General features: G+C 44.4%; 1 protein-coding gene across 1 annotated transcript in view; it reads right to left on the bottom strand.

Moving 5' to 3' along the window:
* Positions 1-30: 30 nt before the first annotated feature.
* Positions 31-17,621, bottom strand: part of KDM3B (lysine demethylase 3B) — an 87,297-nt gene continuing 69,706 nt past the window's right edge. Inside the window, exons 15-24 of the mRNA XM_030928022.1 lie at positions 16,783-17,039; positions 13,400-13,666; positions 11,845-12,016; positions 10,668-10,758; positions 10,414-10,544; positions 9,664-9,783; positions 7,839-7,978; positions 7,381-7,557; positions 6,270-6,404; positions 31-1,433 (exon numbers count right to left, since the gene is read on the bottom strand). Of these exons, the coding sequence (XP_030783882.1) occupies positions 1,353-1,433; positions 6,270-6,404; positions 7,381-7,557; positions 7,839-7,978; positions 9,664-9,783; positions 10,414-10,544; positions 10,668-10,758; positions 11,845-12,016; positions 13,400-13,666; positions 16,783-17,039 (1,571 nt within the window). The 3' untranslated portion in view covers positions 31-1,352. The remainder of the gene's footprint in view (positions 1,434-6,269; positions 6,405-7,380; positions 7,558-7,838; positions 7,979-9,663; positions 9,784-10,413; positions 10,545-10,667; positions 10,759-11,844; positions 12,017-13,399; positions 13,667-16,782; positions 17,040-17,621) is intronic.

The following is a 17,621-nucleotide window of genomic DNA, read 5'->3' as shown; positions in this document are numbered from 1 at the left end:
TGGTATGCAAATAATTTAGTCCACTCCAAACAGATTTGTTAGATTTTTAATAAGAACATGGAAATCCCAATCAGCCCTTCAACAAAATTAAAATACAGAAAGTGAAATTAAAAGTATTCTACATTAAATGACTTTTATTTTTAAAAAAAAGTAACTGTGAACATATAAACAGCCTGCAGGGCACTACAGTACAGCTGGAGAGAGATACATTTTCCAATGTACCTATGGGCCAATGAATTCCACCATTTTCAAATAAATCCTTAATCAGACTCCACTCAGTTGGAAGGTTTTGCGGAAAATATTTCTGGATAAAAAACAAAAAAACCTCATGTTGGAAATCAACTGTCCTTCCCATTTGGAAACGTTAAGAGGAGTCCCCAGGGAACACTGGTAATAGGTGAAAATGGTTCCTGGAGTCACCAGTGTTGTACACACACAGGGAACACACCACAGCTCAGACATGAAAAAGTTCCTTCTCATAGGACTGTTCCCTCAAGGTAAGACTAAGATGGGAGGGGGAGAAACTAAAAGAATCCTAAAAAAGCCAATTTTAAAAAATTCTGCTTTGGCTGATTTTGTGCTATAATGGGTAGCTGATTTCTAAAAATCATATTTCTTCAAAGAGTTTTATATCGAAAGGAAGACTAAATGTAATGTGCCTTTCCTCATAATCCAGGAAAACAACTGTGGTATTTCAAAAATTCTAAAAATATCTACTTTCATGAAATAGTAACTATTTCACTACAAACCTATTTTTCACTAAATACACACATTTCCTAATCCTGGAGCCTCCTGGGAAAAGCAGTGGGTTCTCCCTGGGTCTTGCCAGACTCCGGTGTTCACAGGAGAGTGTGGGGAATGGCTTCACCCCGTCTCCTGGGATGGGCTTTGTCAGAGGTCACGTGCAGAGACGCTATCAGACTTCCACCAGGCATGTTTAAGCAATTACCCCATACTTGTACCAGTTATGTGATTTCCCCTACCTCCAAACACATTTCCATTTAACTAGGCACAAGAGGAAAAGAAAAGAAAGGTGTGCCAATGAATCTCAAATCAGGAGAATGTGCAGGAAAGCCCCGCCATGTTCAGGCAATTCGGATTTCCAAAAGGCCACAGGATAGGATGTGGCACTCTTGGCTTGGAGTCTCAAACTGTGTGTGTGAACAGTACGACTTTCCTGTGTCAACCTTCAGTGTTGAGGCAGCGTAGAATAGAGTGGCTGGAGAGTTTGGAATACTGACCACACTGGCTCCGGGTGAAGGGCCTCTGCTCCAGCAAAGAGCCCTGCCGTTCCCTGTAAGTGTTGTGAGTGAAAGACCTGCTTCGCAGGGGAGCTTGGAGTTTCTCCATGCCTAGGACCTTGCCAGTTTGGATTCATGAGCCTTGAGAGTGCCAACCGCATCTTTCACTGCATGGTAAATGATGTTCTTCACCTAGAAAGGGTAAACAGCAAAGTCAGTTCACGGCAGCCCCATGCAAATGTATGTTCTACCTTGACTGTAAGCCTACTGGTTTAGTGGGGAAACTCCCAACAAGGACTGTGCGTTCCTGTATCAATCCCCACAGTCATTTACAAATCACATAGGGCATAAGGTCTGTACTCAAAAAAGAATACTGAAAGGCTATTTGATCACCATCATTTAAGTGCTTACTATGTCCTGGGCAGGCGCTGTTGCTGAGCTCTTTATGTGGACCTCCGCTTAATCCTTGCCAGAATCCTATGAGGTAGGTTCTATTATTATCACGACCAATTTACAGAGGAGAAACTGAGGAAACTAAGGCCACAGTGAGCAGCTGGAGATATTTGCTTCCTTACATAGTTAAGAGGCTTCCTTAAGGTTCTACAGCTAATAAGGATGCATTAAAACAAGAGTGGAAAGCAGGATTATGGCCTATTTTTTCCCTTTGTGCTTATATGTTTTCTGATTTGGATATATTACCTGTGAAATTGGAACACACAATGAAAGTTATTGAAAAAAGTAAACAAGCATATTAAAGTGAAGATAATAAAGACAGTTTTCTTTTAAAGGGCTGACAAGAGACTTGAGGTTATTTCTGCGGAGGAAAAGTGGGGAAATGCAAAGGGGAAGGGGACATGGGGGCTTCAACCATGTAGCTGCTGTATATGTATGTGTGCTGTACTTTCTTAGGCTGGCTCATGGGCATCCAAGTCCCTTTTATGCTATTCTCCATTAATTTTTTTGCATTGCTTCAACAAAGATTGATGAATACCTACTATGTGTCAGACATTGTGCTAAGGAAAAGCAGTGAGTAAAACAGTAAAATTCTTGCCTTCACAGAGCTTAAATAGCTTACAGTATAGTAGGGTTAAGTAACAGATTAAAAAAAAAAAATTATATATATATATATATATATATATATACTACAGAAAAAATAAAGCAGTGAAAGTGGGACTGGGAGTAGCAGGAGTTGTTATTCTAAACAGGGTAGTCAGGAGAGGTTTTTTTTTTTTTGAGATGGAGTCTCACACTGTTGCCCAGGCTGGAGTGCAGTGGCGCCATCTCAGCTCACTGCCATCTCTGCCTCCTGGGTTCAAGCGATTCTCCTGTCTCAGCCTCCTGAGTAGCTGGGACTACAGGCGCCTGCCACCATGCCTGGCTAATTTTTGTATTTTTAGTAGAGATGGGGCGGGGGGGTTTCACCACATTGGCCAGGCTGGTCTTGAACTCCTGACCTTGTGATCTGCCCGCCTCGGCCTCCCAAAGTGTTGGGATTACAGGCACGAGCCACTGCGCCTAGCCTGTTTTTTGTTTTTAAATAGAGACAGAGTCTGTTGCCCAGGCTGGAGTGTAGTGGGGCGATCACAGGTCACGATAGCTTCAAAACTCCTGGGCTCAAGTGATCTTCCCACTTCAGTCTCCTGAGTGGCTGTGACTGCAGACACACACCCAACATCCCTAGCTCAAGGAAAGGTGTTATGGGTAAGGTGACATGTTACCTTTATATTCTCATTCTATCTAAACACCAATGTTGGACGGGCACGGTGACTCACACCTGTAATCTCAGCATTTTGGGAAGCCGAGGCAGGTGGATCACCTGAGGTTGGGAGTTCAAGACCAGCCTGGCCAACATGGCAAAACCCCGTTTCTACTAAAAATACAAAAATTAGCTTGGTGTGGTGACATGTGCCTGTAATCCCCAGATACTCGGGAGGCTGAGGCAGGAGAATCGCTTGAACTCGGGAGGCAGAGGTTGCAGTGAGGCAAGATCACGCCACTGCACTGCAGCCTGGGCAACAGAGCAGGACTCTATCTTGATAAACAAACAAACAAAAACCAAAGTTGATTATACTTTGTATTAAAACTTTATGGTTGGCTGGGTGCAGTGGCTCACTCCTGTAATTCCAGCGCTTTGGGAGGCAGAGGTGGGCAGATCACCTGAAGTCAGGAGTTCAAGACCAGCCTAGCTAAAATGGTGAAACTGCGTCTCTACCAAAAAATACAAAAATTATCTGGGTGTGGTGGCGCATGCCTGTAATCCCAGCTACATGGGAGGCTGAGGCAGAAGAATCACTTGAACCCAGGAGATGAAGGATGCAGTGAGCCAAGATCACACCATTGCATTTTAGCTTTGGCGACAGAGTAAGACCCTGTCTCAAAAAAAAAAAAAAAAAAAAAAAAAGAACCGCTAGCCGGGGTGGCTCACATCTGTAATCCCAGCACTGTGGGAGGTCAAGGCAGGTGGATCATGAGGTCAGGAGTTCAAGACCAGCCTGGCCAAGATGTTGAAACCCCGTCTCTATTAAAAAACTACAAAAATGAGCCGGGCACAGTGGCAGGTGCCTGTAATCCCAGCTACCTGAGAGGCTGAGGCAGGAGAACTGCTTGAACCCAGACGGCGGAGGTTGCAGTGAGCCGATATCATGCCGCTGCACTCCAGCGTGGGTGACAGATGAGACTCTGTCAAAAAAAAAAACAAAAGAAAAAAAAAAGAAATTGGGCGCGGTGGCTCACGCCTGTAATTCCAGCACTTTGGGAGGCCGAGACAGGCGGATCACGAGGTCAGGAGATCGAGACCATCCTGGCTAACAAGGTGAAACCCTGTTTCTACTAAAAATACAAAAAATTAGCCCGGCGTGGTGGTGGGCGTCTATAGTCTCAGCTACATGGGAGGCTGAGGCAGGAGAATGGCGTAAATCCGGAAGGTGGAGCTTGCAGTGAGCCGAGATCGCGCCACACTGCACTGCAGCCTGGGCAACAAGGCAAGACTCTGTCTCAAGAAAGGAAAGGAAAGGGAAAAGGAAAAGGAAAGGAAAAGGGCCGGGCGCGGTGGCTCAAGCCTGTAATCCCAGCACTTTGGGAGGCCGAGACGGGCGGATCATGAGGTCAGGAGATCGAGACCATCCTGGCTAATACGGTGAAACCCCGTCTCTACTAAAAAATACAAAAAAAAAAAAACTAGCCGGGCGACGAGGCGGGCGCCTGTAGTCCCAGCTACTCGGGAGGCTGAGACAGGAGAATGGCGTGAACCCGGGAGGCGGAGCTTGCAGTGAGCTGAGAGCCGGCCACTGCACTCCAGCCTGGGTGGCAGAGCAAGACTCCGTCTCAAAAAAAAAAAAAAAAAAAAAAAAAAAAAAAAGGAAAGGAAAAGGAAAAGGAAAAGGAAAGGAAGGAAAGGAAAAACACATCAGACTCAGAGTTAAAGGTGATTGAATCTACCAGCAATTAAGAAAAACCTCTTCTGGCTGGGTGTGGTGGCTCACGCCTGTAGTCCCAGCACTTTGGGAGGCCGAGGCAGGCAGATCACAAGGTCAGGAGATGGAGACCATCCTGGCTAACATGGTGAAACCCCATCTCTACTAAAAATACAAAAAAATAGCCAGGTGTGGTGGCAGACGCCTGTAGTCCCAGCTACTTGGGAGGCTGAGGCAGGAGAATGGCGTGAACCTGGGAGGTGAAGGTTGCAGTGAGCCGAGATCATGCCACTGCACTCCAGCCTGGGCGACAGAGCGAGACTGTCTCAAAAAAAAAAAAAAAAAAAAAAAGAAAGAAAGAAAAACCTCTTCAATCTGATCTATCAACAACCAAAGAAAATACACTTGAGCCACAGGCATGCCACAGTGAAAGCCTAGAGAATTCTACTTCCTTATTCTGTCTTTTTTGTTTTGTTTTTTTTTTTGAGACGGTGTCTCGCTCTGTCACCCAGGCTGGAGTGCAGAGGCGCGATCTCAGCTCACTGCAACCTCTGCCTCCCAGGTTCTAGCGATTCTCCTGTCTCAGCCTCCCGAGTAGCTGGGACTACAGGCACGTGCCACCATGCCCGGCTAATTTTTTGTGTTTTTAGTAGAGATGGGGTATCAACATATTAGCCGGGATGGTCTCGATCTCCTGACCTCGTGATCCACCCACCTTGGCCTCCCAAAGTGCTGGTATTACAGGCATGAGCCACCGTGCCCGGCTCTCTTTGTTCTTTTTATGCAACTAAACTACCTAAGTGTATTAATGATGAAATTCTGCCTTAAAATTCCAATCCATTTCAAGAGCAGAGGGAACCTAATCTGATTGTTCAGCTCTGCTCTACAAGGGGATACAGTTCTTAGGGACATGAACTGTAATCCCTAGCAGAGCTCTAAGAAATTGAGTCTGCATAGAAATCTGCTATGAGAAGCAGCTTTGGCGCAATATTTGTTCTCAAAAACATGCTTAGAACACACTGCCATAGTGCTTTTCCCACCTTTTGGGGAGGTCTGTCTAGTTAGTTACTAACACTAGTAATACTATAACTCTGAAGGGGAGAGAAATGAGGACTGTCACAACAGAAATGATAAGGTTAAGCAGTGGCTCACACCTGTATTCCCAGTACTTTGTGAGGCTGAGGTGAGAGGATATCTTGAGCCCAGTAGTTTAAGACCAGCCTGCGCAACATAGACCCCATTCTATTAAAAAGAAGAAAAACTTTTTTTTTTGTTTTGCTGTCACCCAGGTTGGAGTGCAGTGGCATGATTTCAGCTCGCTGCAACCTCCGCCTCCCAGTTCAAACAATTCTCCTGCCTCAGTTTCCTGAGTAGCTGGGACTACAGGCATGCCCCATCATGCCCAGCTAATTTTTGTAAAAAAGAAGAAAAACTTTAAAAAACAATTAAATGCATCCTAAAATGACTCCATATCCACAAACTTCTTCCCTGCATCATTTCTCCTCCACAATTAGACCTTTGGAGAATACCCTCAGAAAGGAGAATGTGCTTTCTGTGTAATGTATATGAGTATGCAATGAGAAGACAGAGTGGGGTAGGAGGAGGAGTTATTTACCTGCAGTTTATCCTCATGATTTGTATGAGTGTTAGAGAGATGCCTGAATTCCTGAGTCAGGCGGAAACAGTGCTTTACATGTTCTGGAGATACAAAGTCTTCTGCTACTTTTATGCAACTGTATAGATTGTGAACCTGCGAGGGGCAAAGTGCAGAGGGTAAATATCAGACATTAGAGATTTAATAATATATGGAAAACGTCCATGATATAGTTAAAAAAAACCTTAAGAAATATGTATAATATTTCTATTTTTATAACAACACAGAAAAGCTGTAAGTGCAAATGTATAAATAAAAACAATGGCCAGGTGCAGTGGCTCATGCCTGTAATCTCAGCACTTTGGGAGGCTGAGGCAGGTTGATTGCTTGAGCTCAGGAGTTCAAGACCAGCCTAGACAACATGGTGAAACCCAGTCTCTACCACAAAAAAAAAAGGGGGGTGGGGGGAATACATAAAAATATTAGTATTTGCACAGAAAATGCTCTGGAAAAATATACACCAACTGTTAACAGTAGGCTACCTCTGAGGAAAGCAACTAGATTGGGAAGGTAGGATAAGGGGATTGATAAGAGTATGCTACAAGTAGCTGAGCTAGGACTTGTCACTTTTTCTTTAATACCTCGCATTGTTTTAAATTTTTTTTTTTTTGAGACTGAGGTTTGCTCTTGTTGCCCAGGCTGGAGTGCAATGGCGCGATCTTGGCTCACTGCAACCTCCACCTCCCGGGTTCAAGCGATTCTCCCGCCTCAGCCTCCTGAGTAGCTGGATTATAGGCATGTGCCACCACGCCTGGCTAATTTTGTATTTTTAGTAGAGATGGGAGTTCACCATGTTGGTCAGGCTGGTCTTGAACTCCCGACCTCAGGTGATCTGCCTGCCTCGGCCTTCAAAGTGCTGGGATTACGGGCGTGAGCCACTGTGCCTAGCCCTGTTTAAAAATTTTTAAATGAACCTTTACGTTACAAGGAAGAAAATAAAAGCATAAAATAAGTTGCAGCATAAGAGAAATCAGTCTGATCTAGCTACTTAAATCTCTTGGTAGATTAGCAAGAAAGACAGAAATAAGAAGCCCATAGAACTGTCCAGCCCAGCCTCCAAGCAGGAACCCACCTGGTGTGGGGCTCCAGCAGGTATGAAAACAGCATCACCTAGGAACTGCACGATAGCCCAGCCTTGCACACCATACTCCTCATAAAGTCGCTTACGGAGGGTCTGGTCCAGGTACCAACTTTGGTCATGAATTGGGTCATGATCAGGGGGGTTCTCTTGGCCCTGTTCTTCTCCAACCTGAAGCCACAATCAAATCCAAAGATGGGAAAATTAAACATTATTGACAGTGTAAATCCAACTTGCTGTAGCAATGTCCTAAGATGGGGTGGGGATGGCAAAACTATTCTAGTCAACATCCTCTAGGTGTGGATTCAAGCCTTTGGGCTTTGCCACCAGAGATACCATGACCAACAGGTCTTTAATGCCAAGGGACTCTACATGAGAAACCCTAGATAGGGTGTCTCAGCATCCAGACCCTTGATACGTGAGCTGGAAGCACAGCCCACCCAGAGGCATACCTTTCGGAGCAGCTCCCGGATCTTCTCTGCATCCTTGGCTGCATATATGTGCCATAAAGCACCTGGCTTCTCTTTTCCATCATGAATCCTCTGCTTTGTCACCTCATCAGCATCTCCCTCGTCAATTGTCTTGAGTACTTCTGAAAAGGGCAAAAATGACACTTTCAATGTAGTCAGCCATTTCAGTAACACTGAGTTTGAAACGAAACATCCAATTCAAACAAACCGAGTTTTTACTCTTCTCCATCTCTGGAATAATGTAAGGCAGAATCAAAGAATCAAAATTCATACTGGTCTAAGCTCCCTACACACAGAATAACATTAAACCTTCCTTACGTATTAGAGATTCAGCATTTTTGGAGGTATAATTTCTCCTTAACACATACTTCTTGCTTAAACTGTGTAGCCATATCTTACGTTTAACTTGCAGGTTATTTTCCACTACAAGTATATGGAGTCTATGTATGTTCTCAAGACCCCTTCAAACACTAGGATTCTGAATTTAAGTCCACAAAGCATAAAGCATCACTGGCAAGTGAAGAGGGTTGGCTTCTAATGCTTGTCTATTATAATGACCTAAAAAACACCATCATGAATGTTGCAGGTGGGCAGAATCCAAGGCAAATGTAGGCTGGGCATGGTGGCTCATGTCTATAATCCCAGCATTTTGAGAGGCTGAGGCAGGCGATCACCTGAGGTTGGGAGTTCGAGCCCAGCCCGGCCAACATGGTGAAACCCCCGTCTCTACTAAAAATACAAAAATTAGCTGAGTGTGGTGGCACATGCCTGTAATCCCAGCTACTTGGGAGGCTGAGGCCTGAGAATTGCTTGAACCCAGGAGGCGGAGGTTACAGAAAAAAGAAAGGAAAAGAAAAGAAAAAAAAAGCAAATGTAAAGCCAGGCACAGTGGCCTTGCCTGTAGGCCCAGTTACTTGGGAGGCTGAGGTGGGAGGAATGCTGGAGCCCAGGAGTTTGAAGCCAGTCTGAGCAACATAGTGAGACTCTATTTCAAAAAAAAAAACAAAAAAACAAAAACAAATTATCCCTGAACCTTGAGATTTTGAGTTACTTATTTTCTTTTAAAAAAGTATCCCTTTTTCCAAAATTTCCATAATGAACATGTATTAATTTTAACACTAAGATGGCAGGAAGTATAAATACAGCAAAATATCACTTTTATGCTTCATTTTTATGAAGGTCCTGGCTTTATCATCTGTCACTCCACAGCTGACCTTCATTTCTCTTTGTGAGGCTACAAAGTAGAAAAGGGTAGCATTTCTAGAAAGAGACTCTAGTCAAAGATACGCAAAGTGGTATTCTTCTCTACTAGAACCTCCCCCTTTACCTAGCAACATCCACTGGCCACTTCCCATTAGGCCTGGAAGAAACAAGAAAAAGCCACTAGGGGAATAAGAAAAGAAAAAAGAAGCTGGATGCAGCGGCTGATGCCTGTAATCCCAGCACTTTAGGCAGGCAGATAACCTGAGGTCAGGAGTTTGAGACCAGCCTGGCCAACATGGCGAAACTCATCTATACTAAAAATACAAAAATTAGCCGGGCGTGGTGGCAGGCGCCTTTAATCCCAGGAGGCTGATGCAGGAGAATTGCTTGAACTCGGGAGGCAGCGGAGGTTGCAGTGAGCCAAGATTGCGCCACTGCACTCTAGCCTGGGGGACAGAGCAAGGCAAGACTCTGCCTCCAAAAAAAAAAAAAAAAAAAGGAAAAGGAAAAAGGAAAAGCCACTGGCCCTAAGGATGAAAACACCCAACTGTATTCCCAAGACAAAGCCTCACCATCCTGAAGCAGCAGATTCTAGAAAGCATACCTTCATCATGAGCACCCTCCCCGATGGGAATCCCAACATACACCATCACATTAACAGCATCAGACACATCTAAATGAAGATTTGTTGTACCAACTCTTCTATCTTCTGCTGTTATCAACCCTGAAGGAGAAAGACAAATATGCAAGGTGAAGGGCCAATATTCGGAAGAATCCACATCAACGCTACATCTGAAAATATGCTCAAGGGGAAATTAGGAGAGTGAAGTCTATTTGTTTATGAAGAAATCACTTTCATCTTTTTTATACTGTTTTAAGACTGATTTCTCATTGACGCTGGCCACAGAACAAATCTACCTCCAAAAAACGATCTCTCCATGAAAAACAAAACAGATACGGGCATTAGGTGTATTCAGATAAAGCTGAGCTTTCACTGGGATTTAGGTCATCACTGGCCTTCACAAAGCACTGGCTGGGTAGCATGGCACCCAGACCTCTTCATTATTATTTTGTCAAGTCTCTTAGACTCGAGAATATGGCTCCTTAGGTACAGTTTTTGACATGAAACTTCCTCACTACGGAGACATGTAAGCTTATGGTTTGGGCACACATGGATGTTACGAAAACCAGTATGACAAAAGCAAACATATTCAAGACTATCTTGGATACTATTCACTTCTCTAGCACTTGCCTGCAATCATCTCTATACCTGACATTGACCACAGATCTCCCTCTATAGTTGAAATAAGAACGACAGTCCCCCAAAAGAGCAATTTTAACCTCTCCCTCATACCATAGGCGTTGTACATCTTGGGGCCCAGATCAGGCCTTACAAAGTAGCTAGGTAGCCTAGAGGCCAGATTGAGCCTGCCATCTCGTTTGGTATATTCTGGCAGAGGAAGGTTCTCCATCAGATCTTCAAACCTATGAAAGTGCAGGAAAGATGACTTAGCTTGTTATAGGGGAAGAAAGCCAACAGACAAAGTTCACTTTTCTGTGACTACTCTGTGATGGCTTCTGAAGATGACACCACCGCAGGTCACTAACCTGGTTGGCATCATGTCTCGAAAATCTTCCCCAGGAGGCCAGTCCTTGAGTTTGAGCACCATTGGCTGCCCATCTTCTGACCGTAGTCGTTCTGGAAGACAGAGAGTACTCCCACAAACATCTGCTGGTTTGGCTGGTGTCCGATTTTCAACAGTGACTAAGTTTTAGGAGACTAACCTCTTTTTTTTTTGAGACAGAGTCTTGCTCTGTCACCCGGGCTGGAGTGTAGTGGCACGATCTTGGCTCACTGCAACCTCCGCCTCCCGGTTTCAAGCGATTCTCCCTGCCTCAGCCTCCTGAGTAGCTGGGATTACAGGCGACCACCACCACGCCCAGCTGATTTTTGTATTTTTAGTAGAGATGGGGTTTTGCCATGTTGGCCAGGCTGGTCTCGAACTCCTGACCTCAGATGATCCGCCTGCCTTGGCCTCCCAAAGTGCTGGGATTACAGGCATAAGGCACTGTGCCCGGCCTAGGAGACTAACCTTTTATTTCAGACTTGTAAACCCCCATAATGGACTAGGTGGGCTTTGTTTTCCTCACTCACTACTTCAGTGTGTGTCTTATTTTTCCATCTTACAGGGATTCTATCCCCTTTCCTCAGAGTAAAGTGCTCTGCACAGCCCATGTAATCACATGATTAAGTCCAGGCATGCTCTGAGAGTCATGCAATTGCCATGTAAGCTACAGAGTTGGCACCAGGGCAGAATGTTCTCCCACCAAGTGGGTATAATTTGGATTTATTTATTTATTTATTTTTGAGACAGAGTCTCACTCCATCACCCAGGCTGGAGTGCAGTGGTGCCACCCTGGCTCATTGCAACCTCTGCCTCCTGGGTTCAAGTGATTCTCCCGCCTCAGCTTCCTGAGTAGCTGGGATTATAGGCACACACCATGCCGGGCTAATTTTTGTATTTTTAGTAAAGACGGGGTTTCGCTAAGTTGGCCAGGCTGGTCTTGAACTCCTGACCCCAAGTGATCCACGCCTCAGCCTCCGAAAGGACTGAAATTACAGGAGTGAGTGACTGCACCTGGCTGTTTTTAATTTTTAATTAATTTATTTTTTCAAGTCCCTATTATGGCCCAGAATATAATTTATTATTCAAGGGCAGAGCTGGGCATATAGATACTTATTTTCCAGTCTGCTATTACTGAACTAGATATGAAAGCTACTTACTGCATATGATCTCGAAACCATCCCAGAAATCCCGAACTTTCACGTCGGAAATTATAGCACAGTTCCTGCAGTTCACCAAGTCTACATCCTGGTCTCCAAATTCCTGGCTAAAGGCTTCTGGCTTCCAGAGCTCAGACTTGAGCTTTTTATGTACCCCCGAAACCAGCACTGGCTGTGGAAACAAAAATATCCCAATCAGAGCAATCGAGGAAAAACTTCCGGCTTTAGGGCTGAGACAGAATAGGAGGGTTTCCTGAGGAGGGCCTCCTCTTCTCCAGGAAGCTCTACTGTTCTTTCCCAGTTGTATAATCCATGGATTTCCACATGTCAACTAAAGTGAAAGGAAATGCTTCTACTCCATTGTTATGCTTGATTCTCACCCTGGGGAAATCACTTTTGTTGCCCTAATACCTACCACTGTTTTGAGGTGAGAGGACAAAAAGCTAACAAGTGCAACTTTGTGAACACTTCCTCATACTGAAAATGACGATGCCATGAGCTCCCCTTCCTCAAGCACCTGCTCAAGTTTTTAAAGTAGGGAGTGTTATCACACTATCAAAAAACTTGTGTGGCCTTAAAACATTTACCTAGAAAAGTACTACCTACCTCCAGCCCCTCCTCTGCCCCATCTTAAAATCATACTTCTCTAAAAATGTCATCAATGCCAGATCACCACCTAACAGACATTTTGACTGCCTTTTTAAGAACACAGAACTATATAGCTTAGAAACAAGAGGATGCAAAGTGGGTTTTTAGTAATCTCCTTGCTTTTATTATTTATTTATTTATTTATTTATTTATTTATTTTGAGACGGAGTCTTGCTCTGTTGCCCGGGCTAGAGTGCAGTGGCCGGATCTCAGCTCACTGCAAGCTCCGCCTCCCGGGTTTACGCCATTCTCCTGCCTCAGCCTCCAGAGTAGCTGGGACTACAGGCGCCCGCCACCTCGCCCGGCTAGTTTTTTTTTGTATTTTTAGTAGAGACGGGGTTTCACCGTGTTAGCCAGGATGGTCTCGATCTCCTGACCTCGTGATCCGCCCATCTTGGCCTCCCAAAGTGCTGGGATTACAGGCTTGAGCCACCGCGCCTGGCCTATTATTTATTTTTGAGGTGGAATCTTGGTCTGTCGCCCAGGCTGGAATGTAGTGGCATCATCTTGGCTCACCACACCCTCTGCCTCCCAGGTAAAGTGATTCTCCTGCCTCACCCTCCCAAGCAGCTGGGATTACAGGCGCCCACCACCATGCCTGGCTAATTCTTTTTTGTATTTTTAGTAGAGACAGGATTTCACCATGTTGGCCAAGCTGGTCTTGAACTCCTGACCTCAGATGATGCGCCTGCCTTGGCCTCCCAAAGTGCTGAGATTATAGGCGTGAGCCACTGTGCCTGACCATCTCCTTGCTTTTAAAAACTCAAAACAACTCGAAGTTGCAAGGCTATTACAATAACCTAACTATGTCTAAATCTCCCTGGCAAAAAGAGAGACCTGGAATTGTCCAGGTGGCTGTGGTAGGCAGGCAGATAGTTGGCCCTTGGAACGACTTATTCTTGCTTACCTGACCTTGCTTCCAACACTCCCGGAAGATCTTCCAGTTGTTTTTGTTGCTGGGGTCATGGAGACACAGAAGCCTCCCATCACAAAGCCAGGAGTGAGAAGTATGGGGATCTAGCACATTTAACCCCATCACCATCTCCTTCACTTCCTTCTGGGTATCAGTCAAGTTGCAGGCCCGCTTTGAAGCATCTGAGGTTTTCTTATTTTCTACCACTGAGGCAATGATGTGGTCAAGAAAGTTGGGTAGGCTGGCCTTGCTCTTCACTCCCTATCAGACACAAATCCATCAGATAATGGCATTCAAAAAACTGTCTCACAATTGTATTCACAAGGAGTTCTGACCTATCTGATTCAATTCTACAACAGTTATTAAAATGTCTTTTACAACTGGAAGGGGGATAATAAGTCAACATCTTAAATTCTTTTATCCTTCATATTTTACCTTAACATTTAGGAAAGAAAAGTATAACACATCCCTTCTGCCTCGAGAGATCTGAGACCTAAGAAATAACTATGGCATCAGCCATTCAGTATACAAAGCACATATGCATGTAGACTACAGGGATCATCAAATGCTGTAACTGAGTGGAATAGGGTCATTTAGTTTGAGGGTTCTAAATTTTTCCTAACCAGCATGCCCAAGGGATATAATACTTCAATTAAGTAACTGAAGTGACTTATCAAGGTAGTGGTTTTCTACCAGGGAGTACCTCAATGAAGGGTGTAGCAGAGTGTCCAAGAGCAACTGTACATTCTGAAAGCAGTCTCTTACTCTCCATTTTTCCCTCACTATTATCCCACAGAGAATCACTCACCTGTTTCAGTTGATGGGAAAGCTCAGGCCCAGAGATGAAAGTGACATACCTAAGGTCACAGAACTGAAGGTGGGGAAGCTTTTATAAACTGGATAATCCTATGCTTCCAGTATTACTAATCCCTATCTCTATAAAGTATGTATAATCATGTAACATCACGGGAGAATCAGAAAAAGAACTGGTGGTATGATGAGCAAGTATACAAGAAACAGTACCCAAAGTAACTGTTTTGTTTGCTTTTAAAAAGTTACTTATCCAGGCCAGGCTTGGTGGCTCACGCCTGTTAATCCCAGCAGTTTGGGAGGCCGAGGCGGGTGGATTACCTGAGGTCAGGAGTTCGAGACCAGCCTGGCCAACATGATGAAACCCTGTCTCTACTAAAAATACAAAAATTAGCCTGGTGTGGTGGCACATGCCTGTAGTCCTAGCTACTCGCTTGGGAGGCTAAGGCAGGAGAATCGCTTGAACCCGGGAGGCAGAGGTTGCAGTGAGCTGAGATCATGCCACAGCACTCCAGCTTGGGCAACAGAGTGAGACTGTGTCTCAAACAAAAAAAAAAACCAAAAAACAAAAAACAGTTACTTATCCAAAAGAGAAACAACCCAAATTGTATAGAAGGCTCAGTCACCCACAATTCATCACGTTTCAGGCATTAGTCATAAAACAGAATAAGAAACATGTTTATGTATTCACTTGAAATGATCTGCAGGACATATAAACTAAAAATCAGAAAAGCAAGGTGTAGAACATTTGTGTAAAAGGGGAAAAACATACATATGAATTATATCTTGAGAAACACTGGAGACTTCTAGAAAGGGAAACAGGTGGCTGGGAGGCAAGGGTGCAAAGGAAACTTTTCACTCGAAACCTTTTTTATTTTATTTATTTATTTATTTTTGAGATGACTCTCCCTCTGTCACCTAGGCTGGAGTGCAGTGGTGTGGTCTTGGCTCACTGCAACTTCCGCCTCCCAGGTTCAGGCGATTATCCTGCCTCAGCCTCCCGAGTAGCTGGGATTACAAGCGTGTGCCATCATGCCTGGCTAATTTTTGTAGTTTTTCAGTAGAGATGGGATTTCACCACATTGGTCAGGTTAGTCTTGAACTCCTGACCTCAAGTGATCTGTCCACCTCAGCCTCCCAAAGTGTTGGGATTATAGGTGTGAGACACCGTGCCCAGCCTCTTTTCTATCTTTCAGATATTGTACCTTGTTAATTCATTCATTCAATAAATGCTTACTAAACATGACTGGATCAAACACCATAGCACTGGGGATATACTACAGAATAGTCAAAAATGCCTTTAGGAGAGGCAAGAGACAGAAAATCAAACATGTAATAGGTCAGATGGTAATGAGTGCTATAAAAAAACAAAGAAGTGAAAATAGGTATGTGCAGAAGGGTGATATATGAAGAAAGGGTTACTGAGGGTAACATTTCAGGAGTTAGGTGAGGGAACTGATGATGAAGCAAGTGAGGTGGTTACATGGGAAAGAAATTCTAGGTGGAGGAAATAACAAGAGCAAAGGCCCTGAAGAGGGAGCATGCCTGGCCATGTTCAAAGAAGGTGGGTGTGGCTGGAGTGGAGTGAACAGGACAGAGAGTGATAGTTGAAGTCAGAGAGGTGAGAGGAAGATGAACAGATAGGGCTATGGCCTCAGAGTCCAGGTGCGTGACTCTACTCATGTGTAAGCACTATAAGGACTCTGTTCATCTTATGAGAGAAAAAGGAAGCCCTTGAAGGATTTCAGGCAGAGGTAATATGATCTGACTTACATTTTATTATTTTTCTCCTTTTCATTTCATTTCTTTTTTAATTTTTATTTCTTAATAAAAAGCCTCCCATGGGATGACTTATATTTTAAAAGAGTCACTCTAGCTACTGTGTTGAAAATACACTGTAGGTTGTAAAGGGCAGAAACAAGGGGACCTATAAGGAATTTATTGCAAAAACTTAGGCAAGATGTTGGCTCAGAACAGAGAGGAAGCAATAGAGCTGATGAAAAATGAGTAGATTCTGAATATAGTTTAAAGATCAAATTTGAAAGGATTTGCTAACAAACTAGATATGAAAGGTAAGACACGCGAGTCCCAAATGATTCTAAGATTTCTGGTGCAAGCAATGAGAAGGACAGAGATGTCACCAACCAGTAGGGGAAAACTAAGGAGAAGCAGGCTTATGGTCAGAAGATCAGGAGTTCAGGCTTAGATGCGTTAAAGGTTTGAGACATCTATTAGATATCCAAGAATACAATAAAAATGTACTATCCAGGTTAAAAAAAAATTAATGCCTGTTATTATCAAGAGAAAGAAGTAATCAGTGTATTAACTTTTCTGCTGATGACTGAAAAACTTCAAAATCTCGATTTTTACAGACTTCCTAACATGGTACAAAAAGTTCACTACTTAAAAAGATCTCAAACATTCCCAAAACTTTAAAGAGAGACCTTGTCAGCTTGACAATGTAGAGAACACAAATCACCCATGTACCCTCTAACCCAATTATCTGATCTCTGATGGTTCTTTCATGGAAAAGCTGCAAAGGCTAGAGTTGCAGAGAGGACACTTACTGCTGAGGATGTAGAGAAGACCGGGGGAAAGGGTATGCCTGTGTCCAAGGGGGTTTGAGGAAGTTTTCCAGGCCCGGAGTGAAGGAGGTCTCGAAGGCTAGACCCTTCGGTTTTGTTGTTGGAGGCAGTGGGACCCAGCAACAGACTGTTAAAAAGCTTTGGAGTCAACGGAGAGACCTTTGCAGTGGAGTTGAATGAGTCCAGCCCAAAGGGCGAATGAGACTCTTTATTGAGCACCGACCTCAGGGACCCTGCTTCTGTAAGAACATAACCGGGAATAGCATTAGGTACAAAAAGGAATACTCAGCACACAACTGACCCCTGAAAATCAGTCACATGGGAAGGAGGAAAGATTCTCTCCCTTCCCCTGCACCCCCGCAAACTGTGTATGGTTTGTTTGGGTCAAGCCTTACAAGCTAGAATTATAGGAGGTCGCACAGCCAAGGAGAAGCTCTCCTACTACTTCTTTACCAGATCTGAATTTCAAACTGCCTTTTGTTGTCATCCATCTTCCATCTCCCTCACTTTCTAAGATAGTGGGTTTTTTTTTTTTTTTTTTGAGACGGAGTCTCGCTCTGTCGCCCAGGCTGGAGTGCAGTGGCCGGATCTCAGCTCACTGCAAGCTCCGCCTCCCGGGTTCACGCCATTCTCCTGCCTCAGCCTCCCGAGTAGCTGGGACTACAGGCGCCCGCCAGGTCGCCCGGCTAGTATTTTTTTTTGTATTTTTAGTAGAGATGGGGTTTCACCATGTTAGCCAGGATGGTCTTGATCTCCTGACCTCGTGATCCGCCCGTCTCGGCCTCCCAAAGTGCTGGGATTACAGGCTTGAGCCACCGCGC

Source organism: Rhinopithecus roxellana, chromosome 3 (genome assembly GCF_007565055.1).
Source record: "Rhinopithecus roxellana isolate Shanxi Qingling chromosome 3, ASM756505v1, whole genome shotgun sequence".
NCBI lineage: Eukaryota > Metazoa > Chordata > Mammalia > Primates > Cercopithecidae > Rhinopithecus > Rhinopithecus roxellana.
Note: the sequence above shows the minus strand (reverse complement) of the source record. Positions and strands in the feature narration are given on the sequence as shown.